This window comes from Balaenoptera musculus, chromosome 6, assembly GCF_009873245.2.
Source record: "Balaenoptera musculus isolate JJ_BM4_2016_0621 chromosome 6, mBalMus1.pri.v3, whole genome shotgun sequence".
Taxonomy (NCBI): Eukaryota; Metazoa; Chordata; class Mammalia; order Artiodactyla; family Balaenopteridae; genus Balaenoptera; species Balaenoptera musculus.
Window position 1 is genome coordinate 105446671 of NC_045790.1, and position 17568 is coordinate 105464238.

General features: G+C 58.1%; 1 protein-coding gene across 2 annotated transcripts in view; it reads left to right on the plus strand.

Moving 5' to 3' along the window:
• Positions 1–212: 212 nt before the first annotated feature.
• NEK6 (NIMA related kinase 6) overlaps positions 213–17568 on the plus strand; it is a 58561-nt gene continuing 41205 nt past the window's right edge. The window contains exons 1-2 of one of the 2 annotated variants that reach the window (XM_036854545.1): positions 213–354; positions 16698–16816. In XM_036854545.1, coding sequence (XP_036710440.1) covers positions 228–354; positions 16698–16816 — 246 coding nt within the window. In that variant the 5' untranslated portion in view covers positions 213–227. Of the gene's footprint in view, positions 355–9156; positions 9568–16697; positions 16817–17568 lie in introns of those variants that run through there. The other variant, XM_036854546.1, reaches the window with a different exon arrangement.

A 17568-nucleotide genomic window follows, 5' to 3' on the forward strand; every position in this document is an offset into this window, starting at 1 on the left:
TTTTGGGTCAGAACCTTATGCCCTCAGGAATTTCATGGTTGAGCATCCAGGCAGATTTTATAAGCTTGGTGACCACCCAAGCCTTTGAGCCTTCCACGTGGATGTTCCCAGGTCAGGCTCTTCGGGAATCTCTTGCACAGCTGGGCTGCTTGTCGCGTCGGTAGCGTGATTTCCATAGAGCAGGTTCTGTCTGGCTATGAATAGATGTTTTTTTCTCTCTTTCTTGGATGCCTGAATGGCAGTCTCCCTCCTGCGGTCCCAGAGGCCGACCTGAGTGTAAAACTCCAAAATGGACATCAGAGCGGGGTCGTCCATTCCTGCTTGGACTCTCAGCTCCCAGCGAGGCTCAAAGAGGTGGGTCGTTGGCTGCCGTGACCTGGGAGTTTCCCGAGGGTCTCCCAAGCTAAAATAGTTATAAAGGCTGCTGAACAAAGTGAAGGAATCAGAGTTCACGGATAAGGTAGCAGCTCAGAGCAGCAGGCGAGTTAAGGAGGATGGTTTAGTGTCTTTAGAAACCTGCCTGCTGGCATCCAAGCCACAGATGGGCAAAGCCCCTGAGGGCAGGAAGGACCTGGAGATACCCCTGCTGCAGGCTGGAGGGCCTTGTGGCTCAGTGGTTGGAGTGTGGGTTCTGGAGCCACGCTATCTGGCTTCAAACCCCAGCTGTGCTATATAAGGGGTAAATAGGTTAACCTCACTTAAGTGCATTAGAGCAAGGCTTGGTACGTAGTAAATAAATCAGGGTAAACTGAGGCCCAGAGAGGGCAAGGGACTTGACTGTGGTCACCCAGCAAGTCATCAGAGCAGCCAGACAGAAACTCATGATTCCTAGTCTTGTGGACACTTCCCTCCTCCCCTGGCCCCCTCAGTCAGACTGTTTCAACTCTGCCTTCTGCAGAGGAAATCGCATGACCCCTCAGCCCGTAAGAATTCAGACTGTACAGAATTTCGGAAACCTCTTTGGGCTGGCTGGGGGCCTTGTTGCAATTCCATTCAGCTGCTATTTCTTTTTTCTTCCCTTTTTTCCTTTGAAAGCTCTAGAGAGTCTCCTTTTCTATCTCCCCAAAGAGAAAAATTAACCTTTTGGCAAAGGAGTTTGAAGACTTAGGTCCCAGTTGTGTGTCCCTGAACCAACCCCCGCCCTCTTTCTGGGCTTCAGTTTCCCCATCTGTAAAATGAGAAGAATCCCCCCCCCGCCACCCAACGACAGGCTGGATGACCCCCCCACCTGCCAGCCTGTAATTTCTTTGGGAACAAGCGAGCTGAGACGTGCCGCCCAGAGCACAGGTCTACGCTGACGGTCGGGTGAGTGCGGACTAAACTAAAGCTGGTGATGCATCCTTCTAGGAAGTGAGGTGAAACCCATCAGCAATGCTGCCCACTTCCGCCTACCTCCTAGTTTCAAAGGTTGTTTGAGTCATCAGAGTTGCCAGTACTTTTCTTGCTCTCCTGTTTCAGCGAAACGCTCCTCGACCATTCTGGGCTGAGGCTGGGTGGCCAGGACTGTCTCATCTGCAGGCCCCCAAGGCGTCAGAACCGAGGGGCTTGGTGGGCACTGCAGCCACGAGCTCTGGAAGCTGCCAGCCTAGGAGATGAATCTTGCTCCCAGGCTGGTGACACCACCCCTCTCTGAGCTTCAGTCTCCTCATCTGTGAAATGGGTGGGTGAGCCCCGCCAGCAGGGTGAGATGGCAAGCCCAGGAGAGGGGGATGGGAGCCCCAGCTCACAGCCCTCTTCCTTCCTGCTTAAGAGGCCCTGGCTCTCCTGGGCTCTGGCTGGGGCTCAGGAGATGTTCATATGCCCAAGGCCTCCCTGGCTCTGGGGGGACAGAGGGACATTTGGCCAAGCCAGGAAGCCTAGAGGCAGACCCTCACCCATCAGGGCCATCAGCATCCTGAGCGCAGCCCCCTCAGCCTTCCGATGGGGAGCTGAGGGCCCAGGAGGGGAGGGACCCAGAGCAGGGAGGCTGTGGAGCCAAGACTAGAACCGAGGATCCTAGACCCGGAGTCCTCTCGCCCTGGGTTCTCCCGGCACCATCAGGGGGGCCAGCCCGGCTGGGCCTGGGAATTCAGAGATGGGTGCCATGGTGGGCCTGGAGTGGACTTGGAGCTGAGCCCTCTCTTGATAGGCTCTGGCAGGGGCCTCGGGCAAGTCATGCCCAGCCCTGAGCCCTCATTTCCTCATCTCAAAATTGGGCACCATTCCTGTTGTGCCCACCTATCACAGTTGTCATGAGGCTTCGTAAGATGGTGTGGGTAAAAATCCCTCTGCAGACAATCAAGAACTGTCCAGATGTGGAGGATTTGATATTTGTCGTCCCCTGGGGCATTTCTGTATCCCTATCACTCAGACAGTGTCTGGTACACAGTAGGTGCTCAGTAAGTGTTGCATTAGTGAATGACAATAGGTATCATTTATTAAGCACCTGCTGTATATCAAGCATCACCCAGGGAACTTGCCATGAGGTGCTGGGAGTTTAGGTGTGTCACCCTTTTACAGATAAGAAACCTGAGGCTCAAAAAGTGAAGTAACTTACTTAAGTTCACACACAAGTGGTATGTGAAGAAGTCAGGATTCACACCTGACTCTTAAGCCCGTGTGTCCTTCCAGGTGCTCACGAGGGCCTGCTGGGTCACCCCCTCCCTGGGATATGCTGGTGTTTAACAAACAGGTCCCTGGGCAGAGGGGTGGCGGGGTGGGAGGGAGAGAGATTTGTACAAAGCCTTGATTTGTAACATTTGCCAGTTTCCAGGGTGTAAGTATTCCTACCGTGCCTGATTGCAAGCAACCAACATGATAACTGTCTCTCACAAAGTCCCTGAGAATTTAGCAAGCAGCCCCCTCAAGCCATTAGTCGCGGCTCCAGTGCACCTGCGCACGCCTCTGCTTTGTACAGCCCCTCCTGTGCCCAAGGAAGGCCACAGACTTAGCAGTGTCCGCTGGCCTGGGACAGCAGACTGGAACCAAGCAGATGGCTTGGGTGGGCCTACCTGTGCTTCTAGACCCCTCAACCCTCTCCCTCCAGGGCCCCTGGAGCTGCCTGGGGTCTCGGTATCACACAAAGACTCGGGGGGTGGCGTGGATGAGATGCGAAAACTGATCCGCAACACCGAGACTGGAATATTAAGGCCTGCCAGCCCCACCGTGTGCGATATTCCTGCCAGGCCCGGAGCAGAGCCCTGTAAACGCCGGGATATAATGGACAATAAAAGTCGCTGGAAAATAGTGAGTCTCCTAGGACCACTGTCATCCCTGCCACACGCTGCTTGCTGGAATCACGAGCCCTGTGATCATGAGGCACGATCGTCATGTAAATATATAGGGTCTCTCGCCAGCCAGCACGGGCCAAGATTTATTTTATTGAGGCAGTGGGGGGAGGGGGATGGCTCAGGTTCATCGTCTTGGTAACTTTGTAAAATGCTTTGCCATCACTTCCAGCTTCTGGGAAAATGCAGCAGGAGCCAGTGTGGCCTCTCCCATCCTCCCGAAAAGGGGGAGATCCCCAGAGGCCATGGTCCCCTCCTGCCACATTCACAGGCCCAGGGGCCTGGTTGGCCACGAGACTGGGGTCCCCTGGGGAATGAAGACCGGCCTTATTGTGACAATTGGTTCACAGAGTGGGTTGCCAGAAATATTTGTTGCAGGGATATCGCTGTTGAATGAGCACTGGTTTTTAATGGTGATAACGGTAATCATAATAGTAGCAACAGCCACATTGATTGAGCTCTTGTGTATACCTAGTCCTGATAGTCCTGAGCTGCTGGCATTCTGCCGGCGTGTCCTCCACGCGGTCCTCATAACAACCCCACGAGGTCGGTCCTACACAGCCCCCTGTTTACAGAGGAGGGAACTGCAGAGACATGGCTACAGGCCTGACCCGAGCTCCTGCGGCTGGACAGAGGCAGTGCAGGATTTGAACGTCAGACTCCAGAGCCTGTGCTGGGCTGCCTTACCTCACTTCCTGGCCCTTGGGTCCCAGATCCAGTGCCACTACCTCCCTGCAGCCCCCTTGATTGGCCCAAGGTGGAATCAATGGCCCCTACTTTGATTCTGTAACACAGTTAAGCACTTGGGTCTGGTTCCCCCACGAGGACTCAGACCTACATTTCCATCCAGGCTCTGCCTCTCTCCAGCTGGGACACCTCCAGCGAGTCACGAGACCTCACTAGCCTCACTTTCCTCATCTGTCAAATGGACGCACTGTCTGCCTTGCAGGGTCGTTTTGTAAGCACGTGAGCTGCCAACACCCCTCAAGGATCTGGCCCTGCACCTGGCCCTTAAGGGATGCTCTGCGTGTGGACCCCACTGTGTACACGTCGCCACTTCCATGGCTGTGTGTCTGGGAGCCGGGAGGCCTCTGAGCCATCCCCCCACATGGCTGCGGCTTGTTGCGAGTGGGGAGGGCAGTGTGCAGGGGGCTGGGGGGCTCACAAAATCTTCCAAGGTCAGAGAGAGTGTCCCTTAGCAATTCCAGACCCAGAAGGTCTGGTTTTCCTCCCAGACATGAGCACAGGATTAGATACAGGCTCCCGGAGCTCAGTTTCAGGGCACGCCAGCGAGTTGCAGATTCTCCATCAGCCTCATAAAAAGTGTCGGCACAATAAGAGCCCTCCCAAGACTGCAGAGCCCGATCCACCCATGTTGTAGGTGGCGAAACCAAGACCCAGAGACAGGCCATGACTTTCCCAAGGCCATGCGGCCCTTTGAGAGTCCCAGACCCTGTGAGTCCTGAGCCACCATGCCACATGCCGCGGCTCAGAGCGGGATTCACCCTCGAGGGGTTAAAAATGGCCTCATAATTTCCCAGGCCCAACTCGGGGTCCGCGAGGATCCTGTGGGGAATATGACACAGGAAGGCCCAGGGCCACTGTGGTGCGGCCCTGGAAGCTGAGATAGTGTGCTGGCCCGTAACTCTGCGGGGGGTGGCAGGACTAGATGGAGGAGACACTGTCCCCCACAGACCGAGCCACGCTGAGCCGCACGGAGGTCGTGCTGGAGGCTCGCGGTGACCCAGGAGGCCCTGAGAGGCTGGGGGCTGATGGGACTGCGAGCCCGTCTGTGCCCCTCAGCACAGCTCCACCCTCTCTTCTGTGTCCCAGGTGGACAGGCGGGGAGTGACTGCAGTGCGTGTGTGCCCGCGGGCATGGAGGCTGATCGGAGCCAAGGTAAACTTCAGGAAGGTTCTTGCCATCCTGGCCCCGGAGGAAGAGGAAGGCTCCAGGAATCTGTGTTTTCCCTGGGTGCCACCATGTCCTAGATGGGAGCCCTGGAGGGAATTCCTCTCAGCAGAAAGGAGGCCGGAAGCAGAAGAAAAACAATGGTTAGGCAGAAAGTGTCCAATTTGGGGGCCTGACCGGCCCGTCTGGAGCCTCTGCTATGCGTGCAGGCTGATGCCGCCCACCTCGCCGGGTCGTGGAGGACGGTCCTCCAGGGGTGCCCCGTGAACCGGGGCCCGGGCAGGGAGTCCACCCAGGCCTGTGGACGGCTGGCCTGGGCCCAGCCGCAGTCACCCAGGGGCCGGCACCTGGCATATGCCCGACAGTTGGGCCCGGCTGGCGGGGAAGGTGTGCTGGCAGGTGGCCGAGTCCCAGCGCCAGGATCTGGCTCCGTGTGTCCTCTGGGGCCTCAGCTGCCATATGCCCTCGTCAGTCCCAGCGGTCGAGCTGCAGATGGGGCGCGGGGGGTGGTTTGCCCAGGGTGGAGCTGGCTCTCGTTCTGGAGAGGAAAGCATGTTCCGACTACGGGAGCTCTTTTCGGGGATGGAGGGCTGGGGCTGGCCTGGAGGCGTCCCTGCCTTCTCCCACATGCCCGCAGGTCCGCCAGCCTCCGTGCCTTTGATCCCGCTGTGTCCTCGGCTGGAATTCCCGTCCCCTCTGGTGCGAAACCTGCTTATCCTTCCGGGCCACCCCAGACTCCACCTCCTGTAAGAAGCTGTCCGTGATCTTGCCTGGGTCACGAAGTGAGGGTCTCTCAGTCCTTTTTTTGGGGACACTTTGCATGCTCTTTTCTGGCTTGTGGTTATCTGTCCCCGTGTTTCTGGGTTCTCTCCTGTGACCCCGTAAGAGCAAGGGGGTTTCCATCCATGCGATCTTGGGGTCACCAGTGGTCAGCACAGGCCCGGAACGGAGACGGCAGCTGGAAGGATGTGTAGAAGGAAGGGAAGGTGGGAACACTCAGATCCTGGATCCACAGCCTGGTGTGGGAGAGCACGGGGCCAGAATAAGGATTAATAATCAACAGTAACTCCAGTGATTGGGGCTCTAGTACGTGTCAGGCCTGGGGCTAAGCACCTTTGAGGCCCCCGATGTTATGGAGCCCTCCACAGCCCGGGCGATGCATACTATCTGTGTCCCAGTTTTACCCGCGAGAACCCCGGGGCCCACATAGCTGGGGCGCGCCAGAGCCAGGACTTGAACCCAGGGCTGCTGCCTACCAAGGCTCTCATCTCTTAGGCAACAGATATTTTTGGTTCAGCTCACAAAAGAGAGACTAGAAAGGGTTAAGCTTTTAAAGGGACAGCAAGAAGATTTATGATTCTTAGCGTTGGCTGGCCCCCATGGGGGTGGGTGGGAATGGAGCACTGTGGGTGAGGGAAGGACCCCCTCATCCCTCCCAGGCTGGTTTGACCTCGGCGTCTGCTGTCAGCGTTCTGGGTTCTGGGGTGGGGGTGAGGGGTTGGTAGAGCCTGTAGGGCAAGTTCCTTTGCCTGACCATGTGGGTATGGGGTGGGTTTAGGAGGCCGGGTCCTGGCCAGGCACTGCCACTGCTGTGCCCATGGCCCTAGGCCAGTCTCTTGCCCTCCTGCCGCAGTTTCCTGGAAGGTAAAATGGGGGAGCAGGACTGGGCGATCCCAAGCCCCCTGGCCTCCGGCACACACGCGCGCTCTCCAAGGCTGACCCACGGCCACTGCCATCAGATTCCGGTCCCTGGTGGGCAGTGGGCTCCCTGGTGGCAGTGACAAGTTCCTTTCACCACGGAGGTGGCAGCCAGAGCTATTTTTGGAGCAGCTCATGGTGGGGGAGTTTCCTTTTGGCAGTGGCCGGGGACGGGAGTCTTGGGCAGGGCAAGTCCCATACGGAGACAGGGCTGGCCTCTCCTCCTTCACCAGCCCTGGCATGGGGAGGCCACCCAGATCCCCAGAGGTGCCGATACCGTGCTCACATCTACTTCAGCCCTGAGCCGAGAGCTTCCCCGGAGCTTCTCAGGAGCCACTTTGCAAGGTACCGGCCTTTGCCCTGCCTCTGCTGTGGCGAGCCCCTCACCCTTTCCTGCCACCTGGGGCTACTGCCTTTGCCCTTGAGGGTATGCCTAGCAAGTGACAGGGAGGCAGGCCCTGGAGACCTCCGGGGCCTGGGCTCACAGAGCACCTGACCTTGGCTGCACCTCTGCCACCGCTGCCCCCTTGACCACCCACCTGGTGGGAGCTGCCAGTGGGCCAGTGCCATCAGCCTGGCATGACCTTTGTCACTGCCCAGGTTAATGGGGGGCAGTTTCACGCTGGGTGATCCCGGGCTTTGCCAGAACTCCCGAGGTTACGAGGGAAGTAGAAAAAGGAATTCTTATGTCTCCCGCGTGGGTTTTGGCTACCTGGGCCCCTTCCTGATGTCTGAGCAGTGAGTTCTCCACAGAAGTTTCTCTTGCCAGGAATAGCCACCCTTTCAAACCTTAAAAAGAGAGCAGGAGAGGAAATTAGGGGAGGCCAGGGGTTGAAGAACTTCCCCTGTGTAGAGGCCACTGGTGGGATTATGGATGTCCTCCTGGGCCCGGGGCAAGCTTTTTACAAACCCTGAGCCTCCATCTGCCTGAGGGCTGCTCTGCTGGGTTTCCCCCTTCGGCTGTTGGTTGGCAGGGCAGGAGCCGTGGTCTGAGACAGGATATGGGAGAAGAGGAATTTCTGCTCTCCCCAGGCTTCTCCCTCCTGGCTTCTGGTGTTTACGTACTGGGTCACCCTCCCTCTGCCGCCTGCTGGGGCCACGAGGAGAGTGATTTGGTCTCTGCCCTTGAGGAAATCTCCATTTGAGGGAGGAGAAGACATGTGTGCAGGCAGTGATGGCACAGAGACCAGGTCAGTGGAACCTGGGAGTAACTGACTGGAGGAGTCCAGGAAGGCTGCCTAGAGGGGGTGCCCTGGGTTGGGCCCAGAAGGAGGATCCAGGTTTGCCAGGAGGCAGTTCATTCCAGGCAAGGGAGGCAGAGCCTGCCAAGGCCTTGAGGAGAGAGCAAGTTCATTTCCCTGGAGGGCAGGGGTCCTTGGGATGGTGGACCTACCTAAGGGGTCTGAGGCTTCTCGCAGAGTGAGACCCCCCATATTCCCCCAGCTCCATAGTGGTCTCCAAGGATGTCCCCAGGCAGATGAGATTAAAACCCAGACTTTGGAGAGAGTCAGATCTGGGTTCTAACACGGGTGCACGCCGTTTACCAGCGGCAAGGGCTTGGCAAGTCACTTAACCCCTCGGCACCTGCGTTTCCTCCTCTGGAAGAGGGCAACGCAGACCTTGCGGAGGGGTGTGCTGAGGTGCTGCGTGTCACTCCCTGGTGCAGAGCGAGTGCTCAGCAGACCTTCCTTCACCAGGTCCTGGAGCCAAAGGCCTTCCTGGCTAGAAACCAAATGCCTCATTGCTCCTTGAACTGAGAGGTGTTTACAGCTCCTACATTTTTTCCTTCCAGAATTGGGTTTTATTACCCGAGAAGGAGAAAGCGAAAGGTGATCTGGAGCCTCCTCAATTTTAAAAAGGCTCAGGGAAGCCCTGCGGCGTGGGTGTGATGTGTTTTGAATTGCCTGGTGATCTCTGCCTGATCTGAGACCTTGGGGATCCTGAGAGTGGAGGCAGTTGTTTCTTGCTTGGGGCATCAGGAGGGTGGGGGAGCCCCCCTCCACTGACTGGGAGATTGCGGGGTGCTTGGTACCACCTGACTGCCCCTGGGTGTCCACCCTGCGGGGTCCAGCTGTTTCCTCTTTATGGATGAGGTAGGGGGCGGGACTTTCCCAGGATCCCACGAGAAGTGCTGAGCCTGATTACGACCCAGGACCCGGTCCTGACGCAGGAGGGGGACTTTGCCCCATGAGAGGTCATAGGTTCCAGGCAGAGGCTGGTGTGTGGAAGGGCCTGGAAGGTCCAGGGTGCTGTGTGGTTAGGAAGGAGAGGCCCTCACGTGCGGGGGCCTGGGGTGGGGTAGGCTTTAAGGAGGGCAGACCAGCGCCAGCTGGGACAGAGTTTGGGATGCCTTGCTCAGGCGTGTGGGCCTTTTTCTGCGAGGTTTTGGGTGGGGAGCAGCGGGTTTAGGATTTGTGTCTTGGTGGGGGGACCCTCCTTTGGTGGGCTGGAGGTCAGGGCATCAGGCAGGAGGCAGCTACAGCGACCCCACAGAGAAGGGGCCAGGCCAGCAGAGGGCAGGGGCTCTGGGTAAGTGGAGACTTGTTTGGGGAAAGAATCAGCAGCCCTGGATGAAGACCAGGTGTGGGCTATGAGGGAGGGCGAGGCGTCTGGGGGATGAGCCTGGGTTCCTGCCGGGTTCCTGGGCAGACAGGAGACCCCGTCGCTGAGATGAAGACCCAGGGAAGGGCAGGTGAGTCTTCAGTGCCTGGAACTTTTGGTGGTTGGAGTCTGGAGCTCTGGAGGGAGGCCCCAGGCTGGAGAGAGATGGGGGTGGGTGGTGGGTGAGGAGAGGGGAGCTGGAAGAAAAGGACGGGGTAGGGTGCCGGGGAGGTGAGCTGGGTGGGTGCTGCATTGCCCCTCAGCCGCTGGCCTCCGGGTTCTGCAGACCCACCCGGTGAGAGGCCCCACTGCCCTGAGGAGGGGGCTCAGGGACCTCTCTGCACAGGCTGCACCGCCCTTCCCGGGCTGTACGTGGTCCCGTGTCTCAGAGGAGCCAGGCTCCTGCTGGTCGTGGAGCTGCGGAATCTGAGTGGCAAGTGTGGCTTTGGGGAGCGGGGGGTGAGGGCTCCCAGGCCCAGTCAGGAAACCAGACACCATCTGTGGCTCATCCCCTACAGCTCCCAGGCCCCCGTGACTCTGGCCTGAGATCGAGCTGCTTCCTGTCAAGTGATGAATGGGCAACGTCTGCTTATCCCAAGACCAGAAGGGAAGGGGGGCCGGGGTGGGGGAAAGACACAGTAGCCAGAGCCACACCTCTGGGCCAGAATTCATTCATTCATTCATTCATTCACTCAGTCCCTCACTGTCCAAGGAGGTATGGACTAAGGGAGTCAGGCAGACGTGGTTTCAAGTGTCAGTTCTGCCTACTGCCTGCTGTGTGACCTTGGGCCCGTAGCTTAACCAGTCTGAACTTTCATTTCCTCCTCTGCACTACGTGGATTATAGCGGCCCCCGCCTAGGGTGGCTGTGAGGTGGAACGAGGCATGCACGGCCCTTGGCGCGTGCCTGGCGCACCCACAGGGCGGGCTCCGCTAGCGATGCGCTGTCATTACAGCCGGTCTGCGTGGCTGGGGCGTTCCTTACTGCCCGGGCCTCGTGTGGGGACACGAAGTCGGTGGCATCCCTTTCTCTCGTTACTCACAGGCTCCCTGGTCCGAGGAGCAGGTTCAAATGGTAGCTCTCTCCTCTGTGTGGACTGACTTTGGCAAGTCACGTTTTCCCTTGGATCCTTGGTTTCCTCATCTGCAAAAGTGGGGTGATGGCACCGCTTGGGTTTCTTGGGAGATGGCAAATTACTCAGCTCAGGGGCGGTGTTGCCGTGGATGTTGGCTGATGCTGAAGCTGGTCCGGCCTTGACCTCACCAGTGGCCAGCCTGTGAGCTGCCTGGTCTCCCGCTGAGCCTCAGAGCTCCCTCTGTGTAGGGGTGTGCTGGGCCCTACTGGTCTGTGGCACTTCTCCTCTCCCGGCTGGCTGAAGGCCCCCCAGCAGTGGGAATCTATACTAAGCTTCTGTTGCAGGAGCCTGCTGGACAAGCAGAGATAGCCCCTGGTGCCTGCACTGGCATTGGGTCACTCATTCCGTGTTGTAGGAGGGTGTTGAAGTCACCAGGATGGTTTCATCCTTTGGGAAAACAATGTGTGAAGGCTGTCATTGAGCAGGAAGGACTGAAAGGGGCCTTCCCAGAGAGAAACGGCACAGGGGTCTGGCGTCCCAGCGAAGCTGAGTCTCCAAGGTTGTCTTTGTGATTCTCCCTGTCAGCCTGGGAGCACGTGGGCACTTACCAGCCCCACCCAAACCAGGGGCAGTGACACCCCTACCCCAGTGGACAGACCGAGAGCATGGCTGGGCTCAAAGCCTTGTGGCCTGACCGTACACGCATACATGCACATACAAAATGCAGAAAAGGGCAGGCAGACACTCGATGCTTCACCTCGGGGTGGGGGGCAAGGTGAGGTGTAGACAGATACTTGCACCCACACGACCCTATCCACTCAGGCCCCCAAACCTGCCCCAAGCTGGGTCTTTGGCCTGAGCCTTCTGGTGTCTTGGGTCGTCTTTTACTGGGAGGGTAAGGCCTCAATGAGCCACCAGCCTCCACGAAGTGTGGTATTTGGCAGGAGACAAAGAAGGGATGTGACTTTCCCCTAGAGGAAGTTTTAGAAATTGGGAAGCAAGCGCCCCAGGTGACAGTCGTGGTCAGAAAGGCCTCTTGGGAAGCCTCAGAGCCCAGCCAGGTGTGGGAGCCAATCGCTTCCAGGAAGTGCCTGGATTAAACCCAAGCCCCCACATCTCCCTGGGACACACCCCACGTTAGTAAGAGACTTGCCGAAGGCCAGGGCGGGAGGAGCATGTCGGGGGGCTTTGCAAAGGCAGCCCCAGATCTCGTAAGTGACGAGGAGGGTATTTGCTCCAGAGCCATTCCAAAGAGGCCGTGCAGTGCAGTAGATAGAGCATGATCTGGGGGTCCAGCAGCCCCAGCTCTGTCTTTTACCAGCTGTGTGACCCTGGGCAAGTCCGTGCCCCTCTCTGAGCCCCAGTTCCCGTGTCTGTCACATGGAGACAATTTCTCCTTCACTGCCCAGGGATGGTCGGTGGTAATGACGCTGGTAGCAGCTAAAGCCTCAGAGGGCCCTTCACATGTGCCAGGCTCTGTCCTGAGGAGTTTACATCTGTTAACAGATTTAATTCTTAATGACCCTGAAAGGTAGATCTTACTGTTAGCCCCATTTTCCAGATGAGGAAACTGAGACACTGCGTGGTTAAAGGAAGCCGGGCCAGGATTTGAACCCAGGCAAGTCAAGCTCCCAAACAGACCCTCGGCCTTACCCTGGGGCTCATTCTCTTCCAGTCCCCGGGTGCCTGGTAGACAGGCACATGTGTGGAACCCAGGCTGGGAAGCACACTCTGCCACCACAGCGCCCTGGAAATGCAGGGCTCTTGCTCCCTGCAGAAGAAAGGCCCTCTTTGAGGTGGCGCTCCTTGTGGCCTGGGGCTCCGGGTCTCACATTCCACGGATTTTTGGCCCCTGACTTGGGCTTGGCAGCCTGGGCCCCATTGTTCTGCAACTTGGCAGGAGCCGCAGGGGACAGGCAGCTCCCGGAGGTGCCCTGTGCACAGAGGGGCTTTTCCCGGGCTTTTCCCTGCTCTCTGTGTCTCATCCCTCCAGATCCCTTTACCTTGATCTTTCTGCATCTGAACCCCCTAAGAAGGAGTTTCTGGCAGGAATGTCCAGGGTAAAGGGGTTGGGTTTCTGTTGGGGTATAGACAAACAGAATGCAAATCCTCTGAAATCCAACACCCTGGAGAGCCTCAAGAGGCAGTGGCTGTCTTGGACCTGGGAGGCACATTGGAATCAGAGCTGGGTTCAGATCTGCCCTCTGTAGCCTACTCACAACACGACCTTGAGTCTCCCCTCTCTGAGCCTGATTCCCCGTCTGTAAAATGGGTCTGTCAACAGCCCAGGCTAAGTGGAAGAGATCTGGCCATTGGGCGCCTCAGAGAACCTTCACTTCCTTCCTCCCTCCTCCTCCCTCTCTCCTCCCCCTTCCTTCCCCCTCTGCCTCCTTCCCCTTTGTCTGGCCCTCTCTGGCACTGGTGGGCAGGGTGTGGGGGTGGGCTGTGACTTGCAGACTCCTTTCCTGGAGCAAAGGCCCTTCCTCCTCACGGGGACGTGAGGTATAGCCGGTTCTATTAGGTTCCGGGCAGAACTGCTCTTAGGCACAGCAGTTTACCCCAGGGGCTTGGCACACCAGGCGTGTGGACAATAGTGCCGCATCTGCTCGATGCCATCCCGAAGGGAGAGGGCTCTGGGCCGCCTGTGGGGGGAATGGCTCCTCGTGGCCCACCGGCCCTGGGATCACCCCTACCCACTCAGCACTGCCCCATTCTTGAGTGGAGGGGGCTTGTTCCGTGGGGAGCCACTGGAAAGGAAGTGATGTATTGCTGGTAAGAGCCTGTGAGGGGTGCAGTGCAGGGGTTATGTGCAAAGATGCCATCACAGGTTTGAGTCCTGGCTTCACCACCTGTGATCCGTGTGATCTGGGCAAATCTCTCAACCTCCCTGTGCCTCAGTTTCCTCATCTGTAAAGTGGAACAATAACAGAAGCTGTCTCGTGGAGGTGGTGTTAGTGAAATGGTGGTGAGATGGGCTAACAGAGGTGAAATGTATAAAGAAAGGGCCCGGCATAATACGGACACACAGTTATTGGCTTATCATCATTATTACTATTATTTCTGATGAGGCCAGGGCCCCTTACTTTGCTCCTGGGGCCCTGTGTGAGGAACAAGGTGAGCTCCTGAGAGCCTGCAGACCGCCTCGGGATGCAGATGCTGGATCGCCACGTGGGGACGTGGGGAATGACATTCGCAAATACCTCCTAGGTCTCTGCCCAGTGTGACTTGCCCAAGGTCCCAGCTGGGGAGTGACAGGGTCGAGATACGAACCCAGGCCCGCTGGCCCTAGGAGGCTGGGTGAGGCAGGACGTTGGAGCCAGAGATGGATGCACCGTGGTTTCCAGCCCGCGTGGTCTGTGAGCAGGTGGGCAGGTGAGCCAGTCACGCGTGGGCCTGGCCTTTGGGGCCACGCCTGGTGCCTTCTGAGATAAGACAGAACCTTTTTGCTGAAGACAGTTCTCCTCCAGCCTTCCCCCGGAGGTCTCCCTAAGGGCAGAGGACGGTGAACATGTCACCCCGAGGGGTCTGGGGTTGCAGCCCGAAGCAGCTGCAGAGCCTGCAGGAGTCTCCGGTTTTATCTTAAAATTCATGCGCATTTTACATTTTGTTCCCTCTGTATCCGGTTTATTGCCGCACACATTTCCCTCCTGAGTAACAGCGCTGCCTTGGGAAGCTGCTCGTGTTTATCTGTTTATCCTAGGGCTTTTCGTACCCAGGTCCTCACTGTGTCACCCGGGGGGTGTGCACTCCAGTGTGGAAGCTCGGGCGCAGATGGTGGGGAGGTGCTGTGGCCCCATCTGCATTGCAGGAAGCCACCTTGGTGGCCCATCTGGAGGAGGAGGGCTTGGCGGAAAGGGCACCAGGCACTGGTGGAGACCCAGGAGTCCAGGCGGAGGCGAGGCCTGGGCTGGGGCAGAGGTGGGAGTATGGGGCTGGGGAGAGGCCTCAGAAGTACAGGCACACCCCTTAATACCCTCCACATGACACCCCTTTGAGATAAGAGCAAAGAGACGACAGCAAGAGATCTACCTCTTTATATGTTCACATTAGGATGAAGCACATAAGATGCCGTGCGTGAGGACGAAAACTGGCAATTGCACAGGCAGGAAACAGCACAGGCCCGGCTGGGTTTGACAGGGTGCTCTCAGCCACCAAGGGCTCCCTGCTAGGCTGAGGCGGGTGCCATCTGCAGACCGTGCCCCTGCTCCATGTGTCCTTGCTTTCTGCCATCTACTTTGTATGCTAGAGAGCAGTTTTACCCCAAAATGCTGAGGAAAGGGGTGTGAGGGAGGAGCTGGGCCTGCCCTGAGGACACAGAGGAAGGATGGGTGTTGGACGCCAATGTGCAGATTCTAGAGAGGCTTGGGGTGCCTTCAAGGACAGAGGCGGGGAGGCCGAAGGTCCAGCTCAGCAGGCGATTCAGGGCTTGGTGGCCAAACTTTGACAGGTGTCGTAGACATCTCTAAGCCTGGGAGGGCTGGCCCATCAACTACCAGAAAGAACTACAGTGGGGAGGAAGGAAGAGTGATCTGTGACCAGATCTCCAGGGCACTGACCATAACAGCCCCATTGGTGTGGGTTCCTTTCCCACTGCCCAGATCACCCTGTTCACGCAGCAGGACCTGCCAACCCACTGGACCAGGTGACGCCTATCAGCTTGGGCTTTGGCTGGTGGGGATGGCTGGGGGTGCAGATGACCAGGTGACTTACAGGTGGCGAGAGGCAGAGTCCGTCTAGAGAGAAAGACGATGTCCTGGGTTGGGTTCTCCAGAAGCAGACCCTGAGACGAGACCGTATGGGGGAAACCACGAGGGAGGGGGGGGACAGACAAGCAGGGTGTGATCTCAGACCAAATCACTACCCCGCTCGGGTCTCTGGAGTGACTTACCCCAGAGCGTCCTGACCGGAGGCAGGGGAACTGGCTTGCGCACTCGCCCCCTGGGTCATTGATTCCTAGGGACTCCAGCGCTCCAGAGGGTATAGACAAAGCTGCTCTGATAGCCTGGCCAGCCCTTCGGGGTTCTGTTTGGGAAGGGTCAAGTGAGAGGTGCCCGCGGGAATGCCAGGGCGGAGTCTGGTGGAAGGAACAGCAGCCTGATTAGGGGGCCCTCGCCACATGCCCACCCTGCACCCCGTGTCTTCCAGGCATCCTGGGGGAGCCCAGGCCTGGCCCTGGACACCGAGGTTTAGGTGTTGTAGAAATGCTTGTGGGTGAACGGAGGGCTTTCCTCCCGAGGAGGAGTGCTTTCCCTCTTGCGTCCAGGAGCACCACCAGCCATACAGCTTCTTCTGTGTGCCTGAGCCTGGGTCCTGCCCTGGAGGTGCTTGTCTGCTGGGGAGGCCAGCAGAGGCTGCCTGTGACACCAGCAGTGGAAGCGATATTAGGAGTGATACTGAGATGGCCTTTAGCTCAGGCCTGGGCACATGGTGGGCAATTAATCAGGACAGCTACTGCGGTTACTATGGCAGCTGGTGAGTGGCATCCTTGACTCTCCTTGGGGCCTCTGATGTGGCAGCCTAAGCCCTGGAGGTTGAGGGGGCTGTTCCCTGTGCAGAGGGCTCTGCCCCTGCCTGGAGGTTTGTGCAGGGCTTGAGTAGGACCGGTGGCCTTGGCCTTCCCAGTGTCTGGTGCACCAGGTCCCAGCAAGGACGGGCATATGGGGTCCTTCCTGCAGCTGCTACTTGCAGTCTGACTCAAGGTCTCTCTCTTCTGGCCACTAGGCTGCCAACCTGGGTTTGTATGGGGGTGAGGATGGGGGTGAGGCACGGAGGACAGTAACGGGGCAAGAACAGGCTTTGGAGTCTGGCACATGTGGCACTGAATCTGGCGCCTCCCTTGCTGGATGTTGGGGGCACCTTTAGACTTTTCCCTGCACAGAATCTGTGTTCCCCTCTATCCAACGGGGATAGTCCTAGCAACCTAGTCGGGACAGCGTAATGGAGGCAGGTGTGTCACATGGGCCGTCGAGTCCTAGTCCTGCCACTTCCAAGCCGGATAACCAAGGGCAAGTTACCTAACAGCTTGGCACCTCAGCCTGCACATCTGTAAATGGGACAAAGTGAAATTACTTCCTCGATCCGAGGGCCATGGAGAAGAGAAAGTGCACAGGCCTGTGTGTAGAAAAGCCCTTCGTTTCTGTTGCAAGCCCGTGTCCTCGTGAGGCTGCATGCAGGATGGGCAGGACAGCCTAGCCACCTGCCCCATGGAGGGAGCCCGAACAACCTCTGCCACACCCCGGGGCCCGCGCACCCTCCCGACCCACAGGTAAGCCCTCCTCCTTCATCTGCAGCGCACTGGAGAGTCTTGAAGGAACACAGATCCCTGAGGCTGCTTTGTCCCAGCCACGGAAGGACGCCTCTTGGCAGCCCCCAGGCACCTTGAATGCTTCCAGCGATGGGAGCAGAGTCACTCCTAACCAGTCTTCTGCCCTCCATCCCAGTCAGCAGAGCCCTCACAGATGCCTCTCTGTTCCACACTCTGGGCTGGGATGCCAGGCCCTGGTCCTGTCCCTGGGGCTTCCATGTGGAATGGAACAGCTTTATCTCAGAGGGATCAGCACTGGTTAGAAGGACGACTATGTGGAGGCCCCGAGGAGAGTGAGGGGCGCAGGCGAGTGGACGGGGTGCGCTTGGGGTCGGAAAGTGCTTCCTGGCTCTGAGCTGGTCTGCCTCCTTTCTGGTCTCAGCTGCGTTCTGGCCCTCTTTAGCCTCTTTGTCTAGGACCCGCAAGCTTCGGGGACGCTGGTTTCCTTACACCGGCCCCACCCCTCTCAGAGAGCCAGCAGCCTTTGGCAGCTTTTTCGGAAGTGGGCTTCTGGGGTTGTTGAGCTGCTCGCACACCCCATGCCTTTGCACATGCCACTCCCTGGGCCTGGTGCCCTCCTTGACACCTCCAGGCCTCAGTCCAAATGCCGCTGCTCCTGGGAGCCTTCTTGTTCCACGGCACTCCCTGCTCTGTGCTGTCTCCACACCTGCGCACAGCACTAGGTCATGGCCGTGATCGCATCCGCTGGGGCA